The 27,879-nt window shown below is 41.2% G+C and overlaps 1 protein-coding gene across 1 annotated transcript in view; it reads left to right on the top strand.

The window, feature by feature from the left end:
• The first annotated feature begins 9,958 nt into the window (after positions 1-9,958).
• The window catches only part of PRR16 (proline rich 16), a 161,012-nt gene continuing 143,091 nt past the window's right edge, over positions 9,959-27,879 (top strand). Inside the window, exon 1 of the mRNA XM_081827200.1 lies at positions 9,959-10,360. Coding sequence (XP_081683326.1) covers positions 10,202-10,360 — 159 coding nt within the window. The 5' untranslated portion in view covers positions 9,959-10,201. The remainder of the gene's footprint in view (positions 10,361-27,879) is intronic.

Genomic DNA, 27,879 nt, shown 5'->3' with positions numbered 1-27,879 from the left:
CTGAGGTGGGTAATGCCTATCTTAGAGAGCTCCGGATGCCATAACAACATACCATAGGCTGGGTGGCTAAAACAACGGAGATTTATTTTCTCGTAGTTTTGGAGGCTGGGAAGTTGGAGATCAGGGTGCCAGCAGATTTGGTTTCTAGTGAGAGTTCTCTTCCCGGCTTGCAGATGGCTGGCTGCCCTCTTGTTGTGCCCTGACAAGAAAGGGCCTATCCTTGGTCTTGCGCAGAGAGAGACAGAGAAAGGGAGAGGGAGGTAAGGAGGTGAGGGGAAGGGGAAGGAGGGAGGGGTGAGTGAGAGAGAAGTATTGAGAGAGGGCTTCTTCTTACAGGGTGGTCACTAATCCTGTTATGAAGGCCCATTCTCATGACCTCGTGTAACCCCAGTTACCTCCCAAAGGCCCCATCTCTAAATAACACTGGGCTCAGGGTTTAAACATAGGAGTTTTGAGGGAACACAAACATTCAATCAATAACATTCTGCTTCAGCGCCCCCCCCAAATTGATCTCCTTCTCACATGCAAAATACATTCATTGCATCCCAGCAGCCCCCAAAATATTAACTTGTCCCATCATCAACCCCACAGCCTAAAGTCCAAAGTCTCATCTCAATATCATCGGAATCAGAAGCAGAATTGCCCTTTAGCTGTGAACTTTTGAAACCAGAGCTATGGTTTCTGTGCTTCCAACACACAGTGGTGGGACAGGCATAGGGTAGACATTCCCATTCCAAAAGGGAGAAATAAAAGGAAAGGGATTTGGGTCCCCAGCAAGTCCCATATCTAGTAAGGCAGATTTCATCATATGTTAAAGCTCGACAGTCATCAATCCTCTTTGGAATGCTCTGCCCTACAGGCCTGCTGGGGCAGTCGTCCCACCTCTGTGGCTCTGCTGGGTGGCGTTATGCCCCCAAGGCTGTGGGCTGCCTGGCCCCATGGCTTTGCAAGATGGACTCCTCCCCAGGTCTTTGGTTGAAGCCTATCCAATCTGTTAAAACCAAGAGGGTGGCCCGGATGATCTCTGAATTGCCTTTAGGGTCCTTCTTCCCCTTTCTTGAAGGAGAGTGCAAGTTCACGTCCTAATAACACTATGACCCAATCCTATAGGATCTAACAAGTTGTATAGACTTCCTTTATTTTGTCCCATCTCCATCCCCTTCAGTTCAAACTGGCTGTGTTCAATTTATATATTCCCAGCCACACCTTTGGTGTTCTCTTTGGCATGGGTTATTTATTATTTAGTTTTGCAAAATGGTCAGTGCTTATTTGTATTTATTTTTGCAAAATGGTCGGCTCATAGTTTTCTTAATGTTTAAGTTCTTGTTCCTTTTTACCTAACAATTCTTCTCTCCCTTCTTGCGTTAAACTGTAAGCAACCAGGAGGAAACACACCGCTCCTTCCACTTTTTGCTTAAAAAATCTCCTCTGTTAAAAATATCCACTTGCATCGCTCCCAAGTTCTGCCTTTTACAAAACAGAAGAATTCCAAAACAGTTCAACCAAGTTATTTGTCCCTTTATAACAAGGATCGCCTTTCCTCCAGTTCCCCCCCCCTTTTTTTTAAAGATTTTATTTATTTATTTGAGCATGAGAGTGAGAGAGAGATAGCACAAGCAGGGAGAGGGGCAGAGGGAGAGGGAGAAGCAGGCTCCCCACTGAGCAGGGAGCCCAATCCAGGGCTCGATCCCAGGACCCCGGGATCCTGACCTGAGCCAAAGGCAGACGTTTAACCGACTGAGCCACCCAGGCGCCCCTCCTCCAGTTTCCAATACAATGTTCGTTATTTCCATCTGAGACCGCACCAGAATGGCCGGTCATGTCCATATTTCTACATTCTCTGCATGAGTGTTTATGTGCTCTCTAAGAGGATAGAGCCTTGCTTTCTAACTCTCCTCTTTCTCAGTTCCCACCAGAGTAGCCCTAATATCCGTAGTTCTAGCATGTACCTCAGAACCCCTCCAACCTCTACCCCTCACCCAGCTCCAAAGCTGCTTTCACATTTTTACATATTTGTTCCAACACTGCCCTACTTCTCAGTATCAAAACCTGTCTTCATACTACCATATGACTCAGTAATCCCACTTCTGGAAATATATCCAAAGGAAATGAAATCAGGACCTCGAAGAGATATCCATACTCTCCCACGTTCATTGAAGCATTATTCACTATAACCAAGATATGGAAACAACCTAAGTGTTACTCAACAAATGAGTAAAGACGATGTCTCCCTCCCTCTCTCTCTCTCTCACTCTCTCTCTCTCGCTCTCTCAGTGGAGTATTATTCAGCCATGAAAAAGAATCAAACACTGCCATTTGTGACAAGTTGGATCAATCCTGAGGGCATGATGCTGAGTGAAATAATTCAGACAAAGACAGAAGCTGTGTGGTCTCACTTAAACATGGAATCTTTAAAATCTGAACCCGCAGAAAGAGACAGTAGAGTGGTGGTTACTAGTGGGGGAATGGTGAAAAAGGGGAGATGTTGGGCAAAGGGTACAAACTTTCAGCTATAAGATGAGCAAGTTCTGGGGATCTAATAGTCCTGCATAGTGACTGTAGCTCATGACACTGTATGACATACTATACTTGAAAGTTCCCCAAAGAGAAGATTGTAAATGTTTTCACCACAAGAATGAAATGGTGATCATGTGACAGGATGAAGGCATTAGGTGGCCCTCGTTTTACATCTTTCAAATCATCACATTGTACACCTTAAACTTACATAGCGTTATATGTCGCATATCTCGCTAAAGCTGGAAAAAACGAAACAAAACAAAATCTATCTTAGCTTGGGCTTCCATAACAGAATATTCTCAAGCTAAGTGACTTAAGGAACGGATACTTCTTTTCTCACAGTTTTGGAAGTGAGGAAATCCAAAATCAGGGTGGCGGCCGATTCAGTTCCTGGGGAGGATTCTCTTCCTGGCTTGCAGATTTCTGTCTTCCCATAGTGGCCGCACATGACCTTTCCTTGGTGCATGCTCATAGAAGGAGACATCTCTCTCTTCCCCTCCACTAATGCTGGGGCACATTGGTGGCACATTTGGATAAGCAGCTGACTCTTGCCTTCAGCTCAGGTCATGATCTCGCGATGGTGGGATCAAGCCCCTGTTGGGCTCTGTGCTCAGAGCAGAGTCTGCTTGAGTTTCTCTCTCCTTCTCCCTCTGCCCCACGTTCTCCCCCGCCACCCCAGAATAAATAAATAAAATCTTAAAAAAGAAAATAAAACCACTAATGCTATTCTGAGGCCCCGCTTTCATGAACTAATTTAAGTCTAGCTACCTCCCAAAGGCCCCATCTCCAAATACCATCATGCCGGGGGGTAGGGCTTCAACATTGGAATGCACTGGGGACACAAATATAACAATATATATTTGAAGCTTGGGTTGAGGCTTGGGCCAAAGCTCATGGACTTCTGGTGAGCCAGAGGGATTGAAAAGTGCAAGTAGCATGACAATTAACTAGAGTAGTAGCTTCATTATGGACCCCGATTATTGTATCAAGGTCCACTAGCTCGGACTGGCAGGGCGTCTAAGTCCTTACACTCAGCATTATACAGAATGCCTAGACTCTTTGCAGAGTTGGGTCATCCCATCCCAGTTTTCAGACAAGGAACTAAAACTACATACTCTGACCATACACCGTGGATGACATTGCTGGGCACCTTATGCCTGGCAGGGCCCAGCTTTATTTTCCAGAAGGCCAGAGAATTCCTTAAGCAGAGGGAGGGGTACAAGTACTGCCAATTTCTCTGTCCTCCTTGATTTTATCAAAACCAGTAATTCTCCCTGGCTCACCCTTACTTACTTTCTTGTGGGGGGGAAACAAAAACTAAGATAAAAAACTAAGGACCCTGAAACTTAGAGCAACAGCGATTGCCAAGTACCTACCAAAATTAATTGGGTACGTGAATGATTGAGTAGAATTTTCAGTGATCTTGGTGCTAGTAGGGTGTGTTGTTTTCTATGAAATGATCAAGTTTTCGTTGGCTGTAGCTGAATCACCTTCCAGGGAAAGAGGCTGCTAAGCTGTTAAACTGTGCAGAGTGGCAATCAGCCAAGTTTTAAAAACACCTCTTTGGCATGTCTGTTAAGAGTCCTGGAGTAGTCAAAGTCTCAGGTTCTCTCTTCACTCGGCCCAGAAGTTCGAAGCTGAGAGGCGAAATGGGATGTCAGGCACAGGTCCCAGGGATTTAGGATGAGTGGAAACTCCTGAAGACTTGGGTGAAAGGAGTAATTGTTTCAGAATTGCTTGCACATGTCATGGGGCAGTTCAGCAGCTCTGGGCTTGGTGAGGTCTTCTAAGCTGGGACCCTGAGATGGGACTGGATGAAGGGTTCTTAGTATGGGTAAACTGAATGCCCAATGGAAGACTTGAGTGAAGCTAGCTTTGAGAAGCAAGAACCATTAAAAGATGTTAATCTCAGGTGCCTGGGTGGCTCAGTTGTTAAGCGTCTGCCTTTGGCCCAGGTCATGATCCCAGGGTCCTGGGATCGAGCCCCACATCAGGCTCCCTACTCAGCAGGAAGCCTGCTTCTCCCTCTCCCACTCCCCCTGCTTGTGTTCCCTTTCTCGTTGTGTCTGTCTCTGTCAGATAAATCAATAAAATCTTTAAAGAAAAAGATGTTAATCTCTAAGTGTGAGAAAAAAATAAGGTATATGATCCAGTTAAAGTCTATATGGAGGACACCTGTTGTTTTTATATTCACAGGGGCACGTTTCCTCTTTTGGTGGAGAAATAGGACACAGGTGTAGGCAACTCGATCCAAGCTGGGCCAGTCATTAAACTTCCTCACCACCAGTTTCTCACCCAAGCATTGCTAACTTCTACGGTGTCTTTCTTTGTGTGAATCTGAAAATGATTTTGCTTCTTGAAAACATTTTACCTCTTCTTTTTAAAAAATTTTTAAAAGATTTTACTTATTTTAGAGAGGGAGAGAGGGAGACAGCATGAGAGGGAGGGACAGGGGGACAGGGAGAGAGAGAGAATCTCAAGCAGACCCCACACTGTGTGTGGAGCCTGACGCGGGGTTCGACCCAGGACCCTGGGATCATGACCTGAGCCGAAGGCAGATGCTTAAACTACTGTGCCACCCAGGTGCCCCCAAAATACTTTACTTCTATATAAGAAAATTATCATAGTATACAGATTTCGGTGGAATAACTTGTTTTACTGCCACCTGCTGGAAAATCGTGGTAATGAGTATACAAATGTATGCCTTTTCCATAGGTATGCCACGACTCTGGTATCAGCTTAGCGCTCAATCCAGTCATGATGATGGGCTGAGGTGTCCATACCCTATGCTAGCCCTATCAAAGTCTTCTCCTGGAAGCTTGCTGTGACGATCTTTTTCTTTTCTAGTTGCAAAGTTGTGAAGATGTGAGCCTGGACTTACCAGGGACCCCATTTTAACCTTATGTAGAAACGAGCTTAAGAGAAAGTAACAATCCACAAAACGGCGGTGGGATGCAGGGACAGAAAGAAGTAGTCCCAGTGATCCTAGAATTTCTGGCTCCAATCCCACGTGAAGATATTTCTATCCTTTCTTTGGTTTGGCTCTGAAACAATATCCTTTGTTGAGTTAAGGCAAAGTTCAGTTTCTGACATATGGATAAAAAGTAAAAGACAAAAAAACAAAACAAAAGCCAAGTATATATTGACTTCGGAGATCAAGTGAAATAAACTGATTACAGTTGGGAGAGAAGGCAAGACGAGATACTCTGAGGTAATCTCAGTTTTTATATTCGAGTCGTGTGGAATTACCTAACTGTTCCTACTAGGACTATGTCTTGCTAAACCTAGTTGCTATAGATCCTCCATAGTGTAGATTCTTGCCTAGAGCAGCCATTTAAAAAATATTTGTTGAATTAAATTAATCTCAAAATGCATAGAGATGGACAACACTTCGTTCAGTATTTTATTTTCTTGCCAGGTATTTATTGAGCAACTGCTTTGCAATAGACACAGTTCTACTTAGAATACTTCCACTTAAATTTTCAGATCACATTTTGTAAACCAAAATGCATTTATCTATAGAAGCTAGACGTCATGCCAAAAGGGAGTTGATAAAAAGGAGACACTTCTGGGGACAAATGGAGACCACTCCAACAAAACGTATGAGTCAACGCGGAGTTCCAGCTCGTTGTACTTGTAGTTTGTATTCTCTAGATGTGAAACATTGGATATATCTTCTAACCTCCCAGGGTCTTAGTTTTCTCATCTGTAACATAAAGAGATATAACTAGATGATCTTTAAGGCTTACTGTGGCTAAAAAGAAACCTGAAGTTTGGGGTGCCTGGGTCGCTCAGTCAGTTAAACGTCTGCCTTCAGCTCAGGTCATGACCCCAGGACCCTGGGATCAAGCCCCACATTGGGCTCCCTGCTCAGCGGGGAGCCTGCTTCTCCCTCTCCTGCTTCCCGTGCTTGTGCTTCCCTCTCTGTCAAATAAATAAAATCTAAAAAAAAAAAAAGAACCTGAAGTTTTCTTTTCATCTCTCAAACCAGTGATTTTCAAACTGTGATCCCTTTCTGGCAGCCTAGGAACACGTTGAAAGGCAAATTTCAGACCTCACCCCAGGCCTACTGGATCAGACACCATGGGAGCAGGGGGCCAGTAATCTGTGCTTTAACAAGCTCCCATGCATGCTAGAGTCTGAGAGCCACTGCCCAGACGTATGCAATGTATTTACTAGTCATCGTATATATGGAGAACTTTCCTTATTTTTCTCTGCTGTGTTTCACTGACAGCATTTTATCTTTTAGCCATTCATGTCCTTTCCCACTCTCCCCCACAATCCCCCAGAGAAAACTATTTTGGTCAGAGCAATGCTGCCATTCTTTTTTTTTTTTTTTTTTTCATCTTTTCAAAGATCTCTAATAACTTTATTAGATTTTCAAATGAAAATAAATTCATGCAAAAGAAAAAATAGGAAAGAAAACCAGAAGTCTCCATTAAGAGTGATGTTATATCATGCATAGCATCCATTGTTTGAGAATCAATGAGCATTGTTAAGGTAATAAATCAGTAAGAGCCACCGCACCAAAATGGGACAAAGTATTTTGGGAATATTCTTGAACTCTTTATGAATTCAAAATTATGTCAGTGTCCTAACATTTCCTGCACATCAATTATTAGGGATCAGTTGCAGTAGATTACACACACACACACACACACACACACACACGCTCAAGAATACTGATAAGTGCTTGTAACTAAAAAAACAACCACTAGATGATCTCCTATAATTATCCAATCCTTCTTGCTGCAAAACTCAGAAAATATAAAGACACAGAAAAAATAAAATGCGGGGTGCACAATCACTTCTGTGAATAAGACCTTCCTTTATTTAGAAATCTGTTATGTGTCTAAGTTTATAAGTGATGGGGTTTAAGTATGTACCCATTTGTAGCTAGTGCTAGTACATAAAGAAATTTATGGACAGATTCATCAGAAATTTTACTATGTGTCACTTTCGTTCTGTGGTCTCCATAATTTGGCTTAAAACATCATATACGAACCTCTGAGAGAGTCCAGGATGAGCCAAAGAAATGAATGATGAATGATTTTTTTCCATATGGGTACAAAAAAAGTAGAAAGTAAATAGACTGCATATATATATATATATATATGCACACACATATACATAAAACATATATATAAATATATGTTTGTGTCGTTTTCATTCTGCTTTCTTTCCCTCAGTATTTTTTAACTCTGTAAAATTCTCTTGTTTAGGAATATTTTACCCATACCCGCTTAATAACTGGAAAATAGTGGTAGCCACCACTGCTTGGGTCCTATAAGATTTTTAGTTTGGGTTTGGAAGTCAGTTTTAACTTTTCCCCTTTCAATTGACTCCATACTGTATTCCAATATAGACATAGATAGGTGACAGCCATTATTTAAGAATAAACTGTGATATGGGTGTGGATGGTGTGTTTTAGAGTAATAATTATGATTCAGTTTTGAGCCAGAATAGTTTAGTTCATTAATAGCAATGGATATCATAGGACAACCGATTTTTTTCCCCACATCTTTAGTGAAGAGGATTGAGAGTAGCATGGATATATTCTTATATTACAAGAGTATTATTTTGTCAGTGGGAAGGAAAATACCACTTCCTTTCCTCTTCTCCAATATTCTTGCCTAAAATTATTATACTTTGAGTTTGGGGGGCTTCTGTATTTACCTGCCTACTACTGAGAGTCAAAACTTCAAATCTAGAGGAAACGCACTTTTTCTTTTTTTCTCATATGATCTCCTGCCATTTCTGACCATTTATCTCTATTCACATATGAAATAAGAGTGTCATTAAAGATCAGAAATTTCCAGTGGGAGAGTTTGTAAAGCTGATATAATTATTTTTACTGTTATATCTATATAATATAAAGAACCTGCAGAGATAAAAGAACTTAGAAAAAAAAATCTATTCTCCCCAACTCAGAGACCTTAAGCATATTACTTATATAACACTTTTAAGTATTTCTTCTTTGTTTTCTCCTCTCCAATTTGCTTATTGCACACTGGTTGATTCTTTCTTTACTTTAATTGTCCTCCAGCAGCCCCTGCTTTTGACCTTTCTTCTTTGTCCTCTGATTTTTCAATGTATTTTTCAATGCTGTTACTGTTTTGACACCATATCTAAATTTCTATTTGTTTTCTTCTGTTGCCTCTTTCTTTCTTTTCATACTCCATGTATGACTTCCAATGATTTTGTCAAGATAAATTGTTCAGAATTAAGACTGATTGATTATGGAGGGTTTAAGGAACTCAGAAGAGAAGAACTGCCAAGATTTTCTTCATCTCTAGAAACTTGTTGGAGCCACCTGGGGTGTGAGGAGGAAGAAACAAGGGCCCCGGGGGAAGGCATGACCAAAAGGGGAAGCCTATTAAAATAATGATTTGGAGTAGTATGCACTGAAAACAATAAAGTACAACCATCCTGCCAGGTCAGTAGCTAATAGCCCATGGGTTTGTTACTAAGGAAATTAAAACTTAAGCTAATGAGAATGGGAGCCACCTACTGAGAATGAAACTGAAGGCTTCCTATTAATTCCCCTCCCTGGGTCCTTTTGACAGAACAGTCAGAAAGTTATTTCCTATTTAGTAGCAAAAGACTCAAAATGGAAATTAAAAAAAAAAAATTGATGGAAAAAAAAAAGTTGGAGTCACTCTTCTTATTCAGTGCTCCTAAGAAGAGATGCAGACAGCTTATTCTGCCCTCCCACTCACCCAAAACATACATCAGGAAAATAGAAAGGGTAGTTAAAAAAAAAAAAAAAAAAAAAAAAGAGGAGCTGTCCCAGATAAGTACAGCCTAGATGACTCAGACACTCTCCCCCCCGGGGGATTTTTGGTGTGAGGACTTGAAATTAATAAATCCGCTATTGCTTTTGTGGAATCAGCAGGATTAGGCAAACTCTTTCAAGAATATTGGTTGAATTTCATTATTCCAGGGGGTGAGGGGTCCTCATGTATGCCCATTTCTCTCTCTCCCTCCTGCAGAAGTAGGAAGACCTCCGTTTAACTCGTAGGTCACTAGGAGAGTGACTGGAGGCCTTCTGAACATACTTTGGTCCTGGATAAACACTTAGGGTCGCTCTACTGCCCCCCCCAACTCCTGGCCCTACTGTGGTTCTTTGCATATTGTCAGAAAGTGTGCTGGGGGCTCCAGGGCTCTGCTAGCGGGCGAGAAGGAAGCACCCGGGCTCGCCGTGCGAAGACACCCAGCGGGCTGCGAAGATGAGGGCGCTTCAGGATCGAGGCCAGGGGTGGGCAGGGCGCGGAGCGGGCTCCCGGCTCGCGGACGCCCAGGCGTGGAGCGACGGCTCCCGGAGGGCCGGGCCGCGGGCACTGCAGCTGACGGCCCCGGGCGCGGCGGTCCGGGCGGCCGTCTCCGCGGGCGGGGAGCGAGCGCGTGTGTGCGCGAGAGCTGCGGGCGGCGGCGGGAGGAGGCGCAGGCGCGCTGCTCGCCCGTCTGCAGCCCCGCGCCGAGCGCCGCGTCTCGGGGAGTTGATGGCAGCACCACTGTGCGGCCGCCCAGCCGAGCGCCGAGCGCAGCCGCCCGCCGCTGCCCAGGGAGCGTCCAAGATGTGGGGGGATCGGGGCGGCAGCGGCCGCAGCAGCGCCAGGGACGGGGGCGCCCAGCAGCCTCCGCTCGCCCGCCTGTGCTGACCTGCCTCGCCTGCCCCCAGAGAATGTCAGCCAAGTCCAAGGGGCCCCCCTCCTCGTCCTCTCCAGCCGAGGGACCGCCGGCAGCCTCCAAAACCAAGGTGAAGGAACAGATCAAGATCATCGTGGAGGATCTAGAATTAGTCCTGGGCGACCTGAAGGACGTGGCCAAGGAACTTAAGGAGGTGAGAGGCGCGGGGGTGGGGACGGAGTTCGTCACCTTTCGCCCCCTCGGGGTTCCGGTCCCGTTTTCACTGGGGACCGCCCGATTTCTTAACTCCTAGCAAACTATAGAAAGACGCCGCAGACGGACTTTCTTGGCTCGGGCGACTCCTGAGAAGAGTTGTTGCACTTTTTTTTTTTTTCTTTTTAATCAGGAAGAAATCAACTAGTGTTTTAATCGATGGACCTGGGGTGGTGGGAAGGGCGAACGGGTGCGTGTCTCTCTGTGTGCGTGTAATGTCGGGGAAGGGGGCTCACTGGGGGGTGTGTCGACAGAGGAAGAAATGAGCAGCCGGGCCGGAGCGTGCAAAATGCTCCTGTCGTGCCCTCTTGCTCCCCCAGAGTCCTTTGGCAAGTCGCTCCTTGCCTGGCAGTCTCCCCAAGCCGGGGCTGGAGGGGGGCCGGGTTCCGGGCCCTGGGCCAGGCCGGGGAGGGCAGCTCAGGGGAAGCTCGGTTCCGGCTCCCTTCCCCGCTTCTCGAGCCCCGCTGGAAGGAGGGCGACCCGGGCTGCAGGCAGGGGAGCCCAGACTTGGGGATGGAGAGGGGGTCTGGGACTTTCTCACTTTGGCAGTTCCTGAAGCATCCCCTGCTCTCCGAACGCCGCTCCCAGTAACTCCGGGCCTTCCCAACACCCCACCTCCTTCCTTCCTCCCATCTTGTAGCCACTTGGCATTGAACCTGGGGAGCGGGGCGCGTCGGTGAGCGTGTTCGTGTGTGTGTGTGTGTGTGTGTGTGTGTGTGGTGGGCGTGCAGCAGGGTCTTGCCACTTGCGTCCTGGCTCTTGGGAACCGGACAGTTTGCGTTCTTTCCCGCTCCCCCCTCACCCTGACCCTCGGTTCCACTTCTGCCCTCCCACCCCTACCCCTGTGATTGGTACTGAAGGAAGCCGAGGGTGTCGGGGTTGAGGCTGCGTAAGTCAAGGCGGGGGTGGGGGAGGGAGGGTCGGGTGGGAGAGGTGGGGTCTCCCGCGCGCCTACCCCGCCGGCAGCTGGTGGCGCCGCGGAGCTGGTGGCGGAGTCGGAGCCCGCCGTTCCGCTACCGAAGGCTGGCTGGTGCGGTTCTCGGTCAGGGAGTCCGCACCCGCAGTTGCGCGAGAGCGAAGACTCTTAACTTCTAAGCTGGTGGCCGCGGCGGGAAGGGGAGGAGTGGGGCGTACGCGAGGTCCAAGATGGTATTCCTGTTTTCTGAGGCCAAGTGGGAGGAGACTGAGGGTGGTTTGGATGTCTGGCCTCTCGACATCAACCTCCTCTATCCAATTTCCAATCCAAACGTGAGGCAAGAGCCCCCTTCCACCCCCACCTCCCCCAGCCCAACTCCCTTCCTCTCCGGATTTCCCATTACCTCGAGGAACTGAGCTCCGCATTTGTTGCCGAATGAAAACCTGTGAAAATGGCCCATTCAGTGGCGGGGTTGGGTTTGCCAGTGGCTCATGCCATCTCTGCAGGTTGTTCCAGAGACAGAACGCAGTTACCAGTGAGGTCCTGGGAGTGGAGATTGATACAGATGATAGGTGCAAGGATCTAACTTGTCCGTGTTCGCAGGGCATCCCTGGGATCAGTGCTTCACAACGGGTTGACAGATGGGGAGGTTATGCATTGAAATTCAAGTCTAAAGATGCTGTTCCTTTCTTCTTTGTTATTCTTTTATTTGACATCTTTGGCAGGCTGTGTTTTCATCTGAAACATTATGGCGTTTTAAAAAATGAACAAATTTGGGCATGTTCCCTTTGGCAGAATTGTGCTTTATAGTAGTTGAGGTTTCTACCGTGGCGGGTGAGGAAAACCTACATCAGCAAAGTGATGTGTTTACTGTTTTAGGGAGGAGGCTGAAATTAAGAGAAAGGCAGTCAAAACTCTGCCTTTATGGGCACATACTTCCTTTCGTTATGATGTGTCACTCCACTCTCTATTTTAGACAGAATAAATAAGGAAGAACTGCAGAGTCCTGGTTCTCCTTTGGCTCATTATCCTGTAGACATTCGGAGACCAGGTAGATCTACAGTGAAACTTTTAACCTCCCTAGGGCTCTTCATTAGAATCACAAAGAGGTCAGTCAGGAAGTCTGTGGATCTCCCACTCTTTCTCTGTCTTCTTTTATTTGAGCCTTTGTAAGGGCAAAAACAAAAACAGGTCATTTACAAAAAGTGTGGGGAGGCGTAAATAATGTACAACCAAGTAAATGAAAGGATGGATCTTCTAGACAGATGGAGAGATAAAATTTTGACTTAATGCTTTGGAATCTTTGATTGGCTGCCAGGGCCTGTTTGTGGAAAAATCTTACCCTGAGAGTGAAATTTATGAATGATAAAGGTTGTGATGAGATTGTTAATTACTTTCCTGAGGCTATCATTGTCTTAGGTTTGCACAAGGAGTTGTGTCTACTAAGGCTCAGTCTCAGAACCCTGGCCTTTCATATAACATGAATGATAGTTATTTTGAGAACAAATATTTATAGGGCATGTTTAACCTATGACATCTTGCAGTTGTCCAGCATTTATCTTTTTAAGATAGTACTGCACATGTGATTGAACATGCCTTTGATGTAGTTTTGAATGGAGGAGTACCTTAAAACTTTGTAAAATTGCAAACCTTGTTGGTCCCTATAGCTATGACTTGTAAATATGAATTTCACTCTTCATCAACAGTTACATTCAATATTCTGGCAGCCTACCATGGTATGTATTAAACATAAACTGTTATATTTAGAATTCTAGTTCCTTTATTGGCAATGCTGTGCCCTTAGGCCCTACTATATCTTGATATAAATTAGCAGACAGTTCTTATTAACTTGGAGCAGAAATTAGAAATAAAAAAACTGATTATGACTAGATCACTATATTAGTCACCATATGGTATTTGTTTTTCTTTTTTGCTTCTATTCTGAAATGCAGTATTCTTTTTTGAATATTCTGTTTTTTATTTTTGCATAAATTCTGCACCAACAGTATTGGACCTTTGAGGTTATTTTGAAATTGCTTTTCTTTTTAGAAGTTTTCTGGACTTGAGTCATCTGAAAATTCAGGTACATCTTTTTATGGCTACCAAGATGACTGAGTTGTAGTTTCTGGTCTCAGTGAGCTCAAAGCGGTAGTTTGGGATGCGTTTTTCCTGTCTTTGAACATCAATAGTGTAAAAAGGCATTATTCCTTTTCGTGGCCACTGTCACTCTGATCTAAGAGGCTTGAGAATAAAAAACAGAATTGAGATTAAGAATTAGTTTATGTAGATTTATACAGTGATATTTGCTATGTCTTTAGGATAGTAAGCCTTCGGTGAAGAAAGTAGAAGCTTAAAAACGATGGTAAGATAAGAATTTTAAGGAACTTACAATTTATTCAGATTGTCATGATAAACACAGATGGATCAATGCCATATATAGAAAATCACATATCCGAGTCCCACAACTGAGTACTGGAGTTTTTCCTGAGGGATAAGTCCTTTGGGTGGGTGAATAGTCAAAAAGGAAGATTTTAGATCTTTGAGACGTGGATACAATTTGAAGTAGAGCAGAGAAAGATTTAACAGGAAATAGCATTAATACATAACAGTAATAATACAATATTATTCCATGATGCTTTTTTCTACACATTAAAAAAAATAGTGGTGAAACTCTATAGAGTTTTAGGGATGAAATTAGCCATTACTGGTTTATTAGGTGTGAGTATATCCTTTTTGTTGTTGTTGTTAAGGAATGTAGAAGAAAGAGTCATTACTCTTTAAAAATAGTTGTCAAATAATCTGACATCTTTGGGTACCAATTTGCCTGTTCTTTTATGAAGATCTCACTGGTAAACTGTTTTGCCTCAAATGTTGGTGTTAATATGGTATCAAAGATCTTGTTGGTTAGACAGAGACTGGAATATGTAGTAAAGAGCCTTTGATTTGGAAACAAAACTCATTGCTGCTTAAGCTATATTCTCTTTTAGTTTAGACTGATTATAACTTTGAACATGTTTGTAGTGTTTCATTTTACAATTTGAAGTAATCAGACTGCTAATGGGTTGGATATATGCATATATTATTTGTTTAATAAATGTAATTTATTAAACTTAAAATATTTGATAAATATAATTATGTGTCTGTATATATATGTGTGTATTTAACTATATATTAAATTATATGTATATATAAATTTATTTACTTATTGCTAAGCCTTGTGAGTAGATATGTCTCCCACAGAGGACCCAGTTAAGATGAGTTATTCTTTCTGTGCCCTGGACTCAGTGATTGGACTCTTAGGTGGGAAGTTAGGTCAGTATTATGGCTGTGGATTGGGAAACAGCCATGATCTTTCTTATGAGGTCATACAGAGAAATAAATTAAGCTTAAGTTTAATTTTGAGAAGTTTGAAAATCCACTAGAAACGATCCATTTGGGGACTGATGAAAACAGAAGTCACAGAATTAACAATTACCTGCAAAATATTTTTGTTTTTAAATGTTTTCCGCCTTTTAAATGGCTTATCCTTGTGAAGTTCTATAGTTTATTGCTCTAGGAAATCCTACCAAGTATTTTTTGGTGAATAAGTCCATGCACATAAAATTCATCACTAGAACAAATTATAGAGAATAATCTCTGGAGTATTTCCCAAGTTCTAAAGTTGTGAATGAATGAAATTTCACAGTTCATTCAATCGTAGCAATAGCTGTACTTTAGCTTCTTTATACAACAGTCTGTGTCCCTAAACTCAAGGATATTTACCAAATGCTAAAATGTTTTTTTTTTTAATTTTTCTTGCCTTAAGCATGGTGACTTAGCATGTTACTGAAGGAGCAGAATGGTTCTGAGAAAATAAAGATAACCAATAACCATCTTTCACTGTCTCTGTTTTCAGTGCGTTAAAACCGTTCAAGATTCAGGGAATAGCTGATAGGAAACTCACGCGCCTTAAAGTAATAAATAGATAATGTGCCTCAGCCAATAGTGAAGTAAATAGATAATAAAGCAGTAACTTTCATTGTTACCTGGATTCGTCTTTTTCCACCCTTACTTTTCTGAGGATCTCAGGTGTTTACATCAAAATGTAGTAGAAGAGAAATGCAAGTTTGAGCAAAACATATTTTCCCAAATTAAACTACAGATCCTTCTATAGATCTAGTTCCCGAAAAATTTCATGGGCGATTTTTGAGAATTAGAAGGGTAAAATTCCAGTAGGCTTCTGATTCAGTTCTGATTGAAATGTGCATAACCGACATCAAGCTAAAAATAAAAGATGAGTAAACAACAAATAGTACTTTCTTCTTTTTTTAAAAATTTTAAATGTATTTACTTTAATAAGACTTTATTTTTTTAGAGCAGATTTAGGTTCACAACAAAATTGAAGTGAAGGCACAGAGAGTTCCCAAATATCCCCTGTCTCCACACATGCATTGTGTCCCCCGTTATCAACATCCCCCACTAGAGTGGTACATTTATTCCAACTGATGCATCCGCATTGACACATCATAATACCCCAAAGTCCATAGTTTATTATATGGCTCACTCTTGGTGTTGTACATTCTACAGGTTTGGACAAATACATAATGACATATATCCATCATCATGGTATTATACAGGGTATTTTTATTGTCCTAAAAATCCTCCATGCTCTACTTATTCAGTCCTCCCCCAAACCCAACCTTGTGGGTACTAGTTTTTTTAAAGAACTAATTTCTTTTTTTTTTCCCTTTCTGATTTCAGAAATAATATGAATATTAGAGAAATTTCAGAAAAATCTAAAAATTATACAGGAGAAAATTAAAATTATCCTGAATGCCCAACAGAAAAAGATATGTTAAACATTTTGCTATTTTTCCTTTTAGTCTTTGTATGCATATTTTTAGCACAGGTGAAGTCATATAAAATTATGAAATTATATGCAGGGATATTTTCTCCTTTCTTGAAGGGTATTAGATCATAATGATTATGTAGATCTGCTGTAAGTTCCCCTAATGTTGGACATTCTATTAATTTACAAATTTTTGTGGTTGTTATATATCACTAAAACTTTTAGAATAGCTTTGGCAATAAAAATAGCTAAAAGAGATTTTTACTCTCTGCCAATTACTCATTAAGTATATTTATTTATATTGAATCTTCTAATGCCCAAAGCAGACATGTGAGAGAGAGACTATTGTTATGCCATTTTACAGATAAGGAAACGGAGGCCAGAGATAAGTCACTTGCCCAAGGTCACTTGACTTGTAAGTGAAGTGAGTCTTTGATGCCAGGCATTTTAGTGCTAGAGCCCAGGCATTGAATCACTCAGCTCTCTGACTTTTCCTAACTTGTTTTGTTGTTGTTTACATTTTCTTAGAAGTCAAGAGTGTAAAAGTTTTAGAGTTTTCAATTCATAGTAACAGTCTTCCAGAGAGTTTTTTACAAATTTTTACTCCCAGCAGCAGTATATATAGATACTGTTTCTTTTTTTTCCTTTAAGTATGATTAACATACAGTGTTATATTAGGTCAGATGGGCAATATAATTATTCAACAATTTTATACCTTTCTCAGTGTTCATCAAGATAAGTGTACTCTTAATCTCCTTGATCTATTTCATCCATCCCTCCACCCTCCTCCCCTCCGGTAACCACCAGTTCTCTGTATTGAAAGAGTCTTTTCTTTTGTTTGTCTCTCTTATTTATTTTCTTTGTTCATTTGTTTTGTTTCTTAAATTCCACATGTGAGTGAAATCATATGGTATTTGTCTTTCTCTGACTGACTCCACTTAGCATCATACTCTCTAGCTCTATCCATGTCCTTGCAAATGGCAACATTTCATTCTTTTTATGGCTGAGTAATATTCCATTGCATATGTATGCCACATCTTCTTTATCCATTCATATACCAGACACTGTTTTTTTTTTTTTAATTTTATATGAAGCTAATAAATCTTTTTAATTTTGTTTTGTATTTATTATTATTTTGTGGTAGCAGTCATTGTTTTCGTGGGTTGCACTCAATTTTGGGCATCAGTCTCAAGGCAGAATTAATAGTGAATCAGTTAGACCTTGAAATTTGCACTGTCCAAATAAATAGGTGCTACAGGATTACTTTTGGTCTATTTAGCATTCCAAAAAATGTTAATAAGAATCTTACTTAGCTTTTTTATATTATGACAGCAAATAAAGGAGCACCTAATATGGGTGCTTGCTGCTATCAAGTATTGTGTATAGCTGTTTCAAATGAATTTAAAAGAATTTGGGAAACTTATTTTCTTTTGATGCTACCAAATTGTCTTGGAAGGGGGATAGTATCCCTAAATTTTTTGAGATGTTTGGGGTTTCATAGCTTTCTGTGATGACTGATAAAGAGAAAAGCTTGTTGAACTCTCTACCAGACACAGACTTACTGAGCTGACTAACAAGGGCATGTATATCTTTTTAATTAGAGTTTTCATATTGTTTTTAGTAATAGCAATTGCCAGGCACCCCCTCTTCCTGTGTACATAAGGGATACAACAAACAACCTTTTTCTAAAATCTTTGTTTTTTTCTAGTATAATATGGATAGAAATTTTTTCATTATATGCAAAGTTAGTTCTTTAGGATGAACTGCTTTAGACTAAAGTTTCCCCTAAGACCTGAGAACCCAGAGTAAGCACATTAATTAAAAGGAGGTAATGGACATATCTAAGCAATGTCCAGGCAAAGCAGGCTCACAAGGCATCCTGTCAACTCAGGACGGATATTGCTTTATTTGCTATGTACGCTGTTTTGTTTTTGAGAATGGAAGGACCTGGCAGATTCTAAAGGAATTCAGCTTTTAGACTCCACTTTAGGTAAAAACATTACCATTGTTAAGACAGAACTTATATTTATGGCCTTTGTCTTCCCCCTTGCTTTGCAAATGCTACTTCAAGTTGGTGTTTGGGATAAATGTTTACTTGTAGAATAACTGAAGGGAGGCACATTACATACCTGTGCGCAGTGAGTCAGTTGTTATGGTGCTTGGCACATTATAAATAGCTTCTCAGCAACAGATAATATATGCCATACTTGCTTGGAGAAAGCAAATTTGATGATTTCCAACAGATTTTCTTCTCTAGTACTACATGAAAGTGAACAGATATGTTGGCGTTTCTTTGCCTCATGCCTAGTATCAAATCTTATCCTAAAATTTCCAACTATATTCATGCTGCAGAAAAATACCAAGTTAAATATATATACATATATATATATATATATATATATATATATAAATAATCAGTTACCTCCTAGTAGCAGTGGTTCTTAATTTTTTCCTCCATATCACAGAACTCTCTGAAAGTTTGACACAATCATGGATATTTCTCCTGGAACAAAAGCTCATATGAAAATAAGGTTTTGCAAATACTGAGAGAATCATGGGGAGGTGAGAATAACTCAGGTGAAGAGACAAAACAAATGACTGCTTGTGTGTTTTGTTTTGGTTTTTCATTTTCAGGTAGTTATTTGAAACCTAGTTCCATAATATTCAAGATCAAAAGTCCTGCCTCTACAAAAAGGAGAAAGAGAGGGGGCACCTGGGTGGCTCAGTCAGTTAAGCGTCCAACTCTTGGTTTAGGCTCAGGTCATGATCTCAGGGTCATGATTTCAGGGTCATGAGATCGAGCCCTGCATCCAGCTCCACACTGGGTTGGAGCTGCTTAAGATTCTCTCTCTCCCTCGCCCCCCGCTCCCCGCCCCCTACCCCCCGCCAAAAAAAAAAAAAAACAGGAAGGAAAAGAAGAAATCCCGATGGCTGTAATTTGATGGCTTCTATGCCCAGTGGGTAGCTCATCAGCAGTTTCCTTCTGATACACACACACACACACACACACACACACACGCACACTTCACTACTGTCCCCAGACTATATAGAATGCTCATGTGTCTAAAGGCTAACTCTCACATTTTTTTTTTTTTAATGGTAAGTGCTAGAGTACATCATCCATAGGACAAAATGTTTTCAGAGCTTATTATAAATTAGGCATATGCTTTTCTTAAAACTGCTCCCAGAACAGCATTTTTCCTTGTTTGCTTTCACGTTTTCCCATATGACATTAATTCACGAAATAAGATTTATTGAAGTATTGGTATGTGTAGGACACTGTGCTGAAGACCATAAAGGATACAATCATGAATCAGCTCAAGGGTCTGGCCCTGAGGAAAGTCATCTGCCCTAGGGTGCCCCCTCTACGGGGGTGAAAGAGGCTCTCGAAAGCAATGTGGAATGTGTAAAGACCCATTATGTTACCCTGAGAATGCAAATATGGGAGGGAAATTCATGTTTCTTTCCATTTTAATTGATTTCTCTGTGCTTAGGAAACACGCTTAGTAAAACATAGGCTAATTCCTATAAGGATACATCAGAGGGATGTGAGGGCAGGCCTTTGAAAAGCACTTCAAACAGTTCCCGTGAATAGAGTGAGCACTTTTATGTGTCTATAATTATTGCTACTATCCTTTGAATTTGTCTGAGCCTCTTTATTCATTTACTCAACAAATAATTGTCCAGAGCCTCCTGTATGACACTTTCCTAGTTGCTGGGCCTGTAGTGACCAACAAAATTCCCTCAAGGAGCTGACACGGTGCGTGGGGAGGACCTGACGCAGACAGACTAACATAATAATTGTCAAATTACGTCAAATCCTAGAAAGTGCTAGAACACAATAGAAGATTATAATGGGGGACGCGGACACGGGAGAGGAGGTGCAGTTAGCCTTGACTAAGAAAGAGACATGGCGATGTCAGAGGAAAAGTTTGAAAGTGAAGGAGTGTCCTGTATGGATGTCTGGGAGAGCACTTTCCCAGGCAGAGGGAACAGCAGTGTCCCGCGTCTTTGCAGAAGAGCCAGGAGGCCAGCGTGGCAGGAGTGGATGAGCAGGGGCCCCGAGGACACAGGGTGACCTGTCTAAGGATTATAACTCCTAGAGTAACATGGGAGCTTTGCAGGGACGCCCGGGTGGCTCAGTCTTAAGGTTAAGCGTCTGCCTTTGGCTCAGGTCATGAACCCAGGGTCCTGGGATGGGAGTCCCACATTGCTTCTCCCTCTCCCTCTGTCCCTCCCCCTGTTCATGCTCACACTCTCTCTCAAAATAAATAAATCAAAAAAATGTATATCAAAAAAAAAAGATGGGGGCTTTGCAGTTTTGAGCAGAGGAGTGACTGGATCCGATCTATTTCCATCTTTTCCTCTCTACCTTTCATCTCTAGTCGGGGTGTTCTCAAACACCGCTCTTTGGGCAGAAAATTCTCTGTTGTTAAAGGCTGTCCCATGCACTGTAGGATCTTCAGCAGCATCCCTGGCCTCTACTAACTAGATGCCAGTAGCCACCCAGTATGTCGGTGTGAGAACGAAAAATGTCTCTAAGATGTTACCGGATGTCCCCTGGGAGAGGGGGATGCATGGTGGTCGAGAATCATTGCTCTGTGTAACTAAATATTGCTTTCTTCACCCACAGTTTTATTTACTTAGGCTTTTATTTGGTGTTTATCCATCAGGCAATGGGATTTTATGTTTCTTTTCTATCTCGGATTCTCTCTCTTTAAACAAACCATTATTTGTGTTTTTTTCCCCACATTTACCTGATTCTATTTTCCTTCACTGAACCTACTTTTAAAAGGCACCTTCTCATTTCCATTCAGCACTTCGCCCATTTCCTTTTCCATTTTTCACAATGAAAAAATGAAGCTGACCCATTTCAAGGAATTTAAGTGCAGGCCTATTTTACAATTTGGGGAAAAGAAGGGAGACTCAGCAGGGATGATGGCAGTGACCGAGGCTAAGTGACTGTGTTCTCTTGCCAGTCATGGTTCCCGAGGGAGGTCAGCGGCAACCTTGCCTGGAAGGAAGGGGCTCTCCATCTCACCTGCCAATCTGTCTTACCTTCCTCCTGCATCTGCCACGTGTGTAGAGATAGGAGAGGTTCAAATGGTGTCTCAGCTCTGGGGGATGGCACAAGCTATTGAGGAAATACGGTGATGGTGATGATAATGAACATGACTGACATCTGTTCATGTACCAGGAGCTGTTCTGAGTTAACTCATGGGATCGCCCCTGTTAGTTAGCCTGGGAGGTTATTATAAGGTTATTATGAGGTTGCTCTCTATATGGGGAAGCTAAGACAGAGAGGGTCACTAATATGGAGGGCACGTGGTGGAGTTGGACTTTGGATATTTCTCCCTGTAAACCGTGGTCCCTAATCAGCTTCCCAGTTCCCAGCAGCAACATAGTTGCTCTCTTGTTTTCTGGGTTTTTAACTTCAGCATCCTCTGTTTTTCCTCTCCCCCCTCCTCTCCATTCTCTACTTCATCTGTCACTTTCCCCTTTCTTGTTCTTCCCTTCTTTCTCCCCCTCTTCCTGTCTTCCACATTTTTTCTTCTCCTCTTTTTCCTTTTGCTTTCTTATCAGCTTCTTTGATATGCCCCGATATCATCTTCAGTTATTCAGCAATTTTCTTTAAACGCCCACTCTCTTCTCCACAAGGCAATGGAAATAAAACAGTGAGCAACTCGAGCATGGCCCCTCCCATCAGGAACTTACATGCTAGGGTGGGGACATCGTTCACATAAAGGCAGAAATAATATTTATGAAGGAGCGTTAAGGACTCAGAAAGCAAAGTGCATGATGCAACAAGAGTATAACGTCACTGATAAGTCTTGCATATTCTTGCTAAACAGGGGATATCATATTCGCTGCCTTCTTCCTTCCCACTGCCACCTCTGTAATCCTTTTGCCATAAACTTCACAGATGATGTTTTAATAGCCCTACAGCTGATCTCTCTCCTTTGTTCTCTGCCAGTTTATTTTCTAAACACAGCCAGATTAATCTTCTTAATGCACTGCTTTCTTCAGGCCCCTCCCCTGCCTAAAAGATCATATACTAGCCTCCTGATATGTAAAATGTCAAATGAACAAACCCAGCGTCCCAGCTTGCATCTGGGGCCCCATTTTTCCTCTTTGACTTTATCTTTGTCTTCCCTTCAGTGAGTAACCTGGAGACCATCCCGGACAATCTTTGACACCATCTCAGTTTTTTATCCTGACTTGCACTCTGAAGTCCTCATATATCTCGTTCCTGTGCCTCTGCCTTGGATTTGCTTCTGTTGCTTAACAACTGTTCTTTATTTGTGCCTTCTTAAAGACATCAGTATCCTTTCTTTGTTAGCTGCTAACCATGTCATCGTCAATAAAACATTTTTAAAGTCTCATTCTTGTTACCTGGTGAGGAATTTGAACTTGAGGATCCATTTCCCAGTAACACATATTAAAGGTGCTAAGGGCTGAAAGTTAGTCATTCCGCGTATGTAGGAGAGCCTGTCTTTTATCATCTACTGAAGAAAATCACTGACAATCCTCCCCATCTCTTCTATACCTTCACTTTTTCACTCTGGCCCAGATGATGCCCTTCAGTATACAAATGAAAATAAAGATAATAGCAAAATCCTCTCTTGACCCGACTTCGCCTGAAAATTACCATCCTACTTCCTAGCTCTCCTTTACAAAACCCTTAAGAGTTGTCTCTATTGCGGGGCACCTGGGTGGCTCAGTCGTTAAGCATCTGCCTTCGGCTCAGGTCATGATCCCAGGGTCCTGGAATTGAGCCCCGCATCGGGCTCCCTGCTCCGCGGGAAGCCTGCTTCTCCCTCTCCCACTCCCCCTGCTTGTGTTCCCTCTCTCGCTGTGTCTCTCTCTGTCAAATAAATAAATAAAATCTTAAAAAAAAAAAAAAGTCATCTCTATTGCTATCACCTATTACCTATTCTTTTCTTTCTTTTTTTTTTAGGAAAGCTAGAAGAGCTATATGGTTTATTTAACTCATATGGTTTTTTATTATTATTATGTTATGTTAATCACCATACATTTCATCATTAGTTTTTGATGTAGTGTTCTTTTCTAAACCCACTCCAATCAGAATGTGTGCTCTAACTATTAGGCCAGACCTGCCTCTGTCAGTGACTCCTTATTTAATCATAGTTGGTTTGGAAACTTCATTTTATTTACTCTCTTGGCAGCATTTGAGCGTCTCTAATAATCTTTCTTCACTTGGCTTGAAGAATACTATGCTTTTCTCCCCTGATTTTTCCTCCTCTGTTACCTTTACTCAGTCCTCCTCTCAGATGTCTGAACTCAAATTTTGATCCTCTTTTGAAAAAAGAAAATATTTACACTGTTCTCGGTGTTCATGTTCATTCTTGTGGTTCAATTCCACTGATAGGTCCATCACTTCCAGATTTGTATCATCAGCCCAGGACATTTCTTCTGAGGTCTTCTCCACAGAAGACACATCTCTATTTGGCTGCCTGAAAGACATCTTCCACTTACCATGCCCCAAACTGGACCCTGATCTCCTTCCTCCCTCAAAACCTAATACCTTGTAGCCTTTCCCACGTCAGTGGATGGTGTTTCCATCCTTCCAGACCCCGGAGTCATCATTAACTTTTCATGCTCTCATGCATTACCTGCAATTCATTGAAAAGTCTGGTCGGTTCTGTCTTTAACGTGTTTCCAGAATCTGACCGATTCTTCTTGCCTGCTGCCCCCCTTGCCCAAGCCAACATCCCCCTCTCCTTTGGATTGCTACAGATGACTTCCTGGTCTTCTCTTTTGCCTCCTTCAGCCCTTTTCCTGCTCACGGTCAGGGTCAAGCTGGATCACATCACTCTTCTCAAATCCCCTGAGCGACTCCCCATTTCCCTCAGAGTCACAGTGCTTACTGAGTGGTTCTGAGGCTCACAACATTTCCTTCCTCGCCTGGTCCCCCTCCGCCTTCCTTTTTTGCTGCTTTCTTTCTGACTCTCCTTGCTTCAGCTGCAGTAATCGTGCTGTTCCAGGAACAAAGGTGCCAAGCATATTCGCACGGCCCACTCCAATTCTGTGTGGACCCTTCCACCTCATTCAGGATTTACTGCACTGTCACCCTACCATGGCCTCTTCTGGCAACGCCGTCCGTGTTTATGTGGTCTGCCATTCTCTATCCTTCTTTCCCTGTTAAGCCTTTTCTCCTCTTCATAATACTTAGCAGCTTCTGTAGTACTGAACCATTTATTTCTAGTGATTATTATAGAGTGTCAGCTTCTGGAGGTCCATGACATTTGTTTTATTCCCTTATGCATCTCAGGTTCCTAGAGTAGGAGTTGTCATGTGAGATGGGCTCATTAAACAAATAAATGAATGACTGGATCTCTTCCAACTCTTGTTCCATCAGCATTCTCGGGTCAAATGATCACCTTTACTTTCTACTGCGTATCCACTAGTTACAGAGAAGGAGCATATAGTAGATGCTTATTAAACATTTTCTACGTGGATTTTTGAATCTTGTTTTAGTGTGCAGGTTGGCTGGAGGGAGGGCTTCTTTCCCCTACTTCGATTTCATTATCTACTTATCTTCATTAAATGCATTTCATTAAACTCAATCCCTATTCTTATTCTTTGAAATGAACAAAGGCTCTCTCTGTAATACCTGAGACATTGAATGCTTACTGTGTGTGAGGCAGAGGGTTTAAAAAATATTAATTCATTAAGTCCTCATGTTTTTGCTCCCCCAACCATCGGTTCCCATGTTATCCCTCCCATATGGAAATTCTGGAGACAGCCTGTCTATACAAACCCCAAATGTAGCGTAACCTCAGGGCTTCACCTTGAGACAAAAGTCTGGCTCTGATTTAAAAGTGCCCATTATCCCCTTAGGCTCAGGCATGTCATTTTAACCTCTTCAAAGCACTTAAGATATAATTCTACTCTCTTCTAATAGAATATGTAGACTAAAATAAGGAAAATGTATGTCCACTTTTAAATGCATTCACTTTGTTTTGCTACTTCTTGTCTATTATGTACCTTTCTTGCCAATAGGCATAAATTTTAAATTAACTGGAAAATGACATATAAAAAGGATATTGGATACTGTTTAAAAAGTTTTAATCATTCCACCATGTCCATAAGAAGTAAGCAAGCAGTTTGTTGCAAAGACCCAATATTATGTAAAGCACTGAAGAACTAGGTAATATCAGTATGTGGCTTCTTTTTCTTTTACGTACTCCCTCTAGTGTTAAAAAATATGAGTACTTAAAATTAGCCTGTTGAGATACTGAAGAACAGACATTAATGTAGAAAGAGGGCCTTCTTAACCTGATGTTGTTGTTGTTGTTGTTATTATGTTGCTCAGGAGATAATATTGTCAGGTTACTGAACTTCCGACTTATTATATGAAAAACATATTCTCTCTCCCCTTTTCCTGCGGGGATCTGGTCCTGTCTGCTTTTTGTATGTATATTTTTAATCTGTCCTCTTCAGTAAGGGAGAATATTGGAGTTCTTGGCTTCTGTCTTTATTTATTTTTTTAAGATTCTATTTATTTATTTGAGAGAGAGAGAGAGTGGGGGAGGGGCAGAGGGGGAGAATCTCAAGCAGACTCCCTGCTGCGTGTGGAGCCTGATGTGGGGCTCGATCCCATGAACCTGAGATCATGACCTGAGCTGAAATCAAGAGTCTGACACTTAAGTGACTGAGCCACCTGGGCACCCCTTGGCTTCTGTCTTTAAAGACATTACCATATTACAAATTTTTCTTCAATTTTAAAACTAAAATCTAGATTTTAGTTGGGCAATTTGGATTTGAACATGCTAAATATATTCAAAGTGAAAAAAAACTATATGAACTAGAGAAATGTGTTTCAACATGGAAGTTAAAATATTTAAATGATTGACATCATTTTTCTTTGATATATTGAAACATTATTTAAATGCATTGTTTTCAGACTACCTTAAGAAGTAACCAGGATATCCCTAGGAATAACAAATAAGTAAAAAGAAGTAATATATATTATTGTCATTTAATATAGAGTATTAATAATTGCTTGGTGTATATAGAAGACACTTTTAAATTGTAAAGTTAAATAATTATTAGTATTTATCAATTTTTAAAAATCAGAGACTGTTGTTCAAAGTTAATTTTTCCCAACATCATATAATTATGTTACTTATATTTGATTAATGCCCTACAGTCTTTAAACTACTTTGATGCTTACTGTTTCAGTTGTTCATCATCTTACGACATAAAAAAATAGAAAGAATAAATTACTTTCAATGACTCCTAGAGATACTATTTTCTAAATTCTGTCTACTCCATGGAATTTCTATTCAGAAATTTCTATTCAGTACTTAAACCTTATTCATAACAGGCTACCTTGTATGCCCTTGGGGACTTGCATTTCTTAAATAAGGAGAATAATATGGCAGAATACACCCTACAGACGGTGTGCACCATCTACTTCCTGAAGTCATGAATGCTCATAATGTCTAATGAATTCTATTACTCACTGACAGCCTCTTAGGGTTACCTGGGTTCTCATATTCTCTGTATTGAATATTGGGCTGGCCAATAACACTTCTAGGGTATTTTCGGTAGGGGTGTGGGGGGGACGGATAGTTATCGAAAAAGTACCCAATTCTTACTCATAATGCCTCTCTTTTTGTCTTTCTACTAAAAAGGGGTTATATCTTGTATATTGATAACTTAACATTCCCTAACAGAGTAAACTCCTTTATTGTCATATTTAGCTCCTTCTTAGATTTGAAATGTTTCTAACCATATGCTGTTCTTATTAGTTCCTGATCATGTGTCTTCTTTCCTCAGGAAAATTGATAAAGAAAAAGAGATTTACTGAAAAAGCACTGATACCTGAGTAGAGTTGCAGAGAGAAAAGAAAAGTAGAACAATAGAATGGAAAATGTAACAATAAGCTCATGTTGTTTAGAGTTAGATCACTATTGTCATAATGTTTAGTGAACCTGAAGATAGGCTATTATTTACTAAGTTGACACAAAGTGATGATTTTTTTTAATTTTATTTTTTTGTGATGATTGTTTTAAATTATGAGGAAAGGTAAACCAGCTGAGTACTTTTTAGTCATAAACTTTGATCTCATTTGCAATTATAAAATTGTCTTATTTTACTCTCTTTACCAACAGTAAATGTATGAGGAGTGATTGAATTCATGTCTTCAAAAGTCCTCCTCTATGCCACGCTGGATAGTACTCCTCAACTTGGCATTGACCTCAAGTACTTTCAGACCATAAAGTACATGGCAGACAGCACTTTGGCTGACTTACTTCCCTTTGGTATTCATTAATTTTCAAATTGAACACACTTTACCAGCATCTTAAAACATATCATTACAGATACTGGTTCCATTATTAGCATAGGAGAAGTATTTAGTACACATGTATGCATTATAAAATTCTGTAGGAAGTCTTTGAGAGTCTGTTTTTTGAAAGTAAAGATAAAAATAATAATATATTAATATTGTTCCTATAAGTTATAGAAAGCATATTACTTTTATAATGGAGGTGGGTAGTGATGCATTAATGTGGCTAGGAGTATAATTTAGAAATCAGATGTTTCTTTAAATTTCAGAAAACTTCTTAGCAGCAGTGTTGCTTCAATGAACAGAACTTGGCTAGTGATTAAGAGAAGTTTAAATTTATGGAATTAAGTGAAATTTATTTCAGTTTGCCTAGAATATCTCTTTTCCAAAATAAATTTT

Source organism: Leptonychotes weddellii, chromosome 7, assembly GCF_054177405.1.
Source record: "Leptonychotes weddellii isolate Sample4059 chromosome 7, ASM5417740v2, whole genome shotgun sequence".
NCBI lineage: Eukaryota > Metazoa > Chordata > Mammalia > Carnivora > Phocidae > Leptonychotes > Leptonychotes weddellii.
The sequence above is the reverse complement of the archived record's forward strand: the minus strand, read 5'-3'. Positions and strand labels throughout refer to the sequence as shown.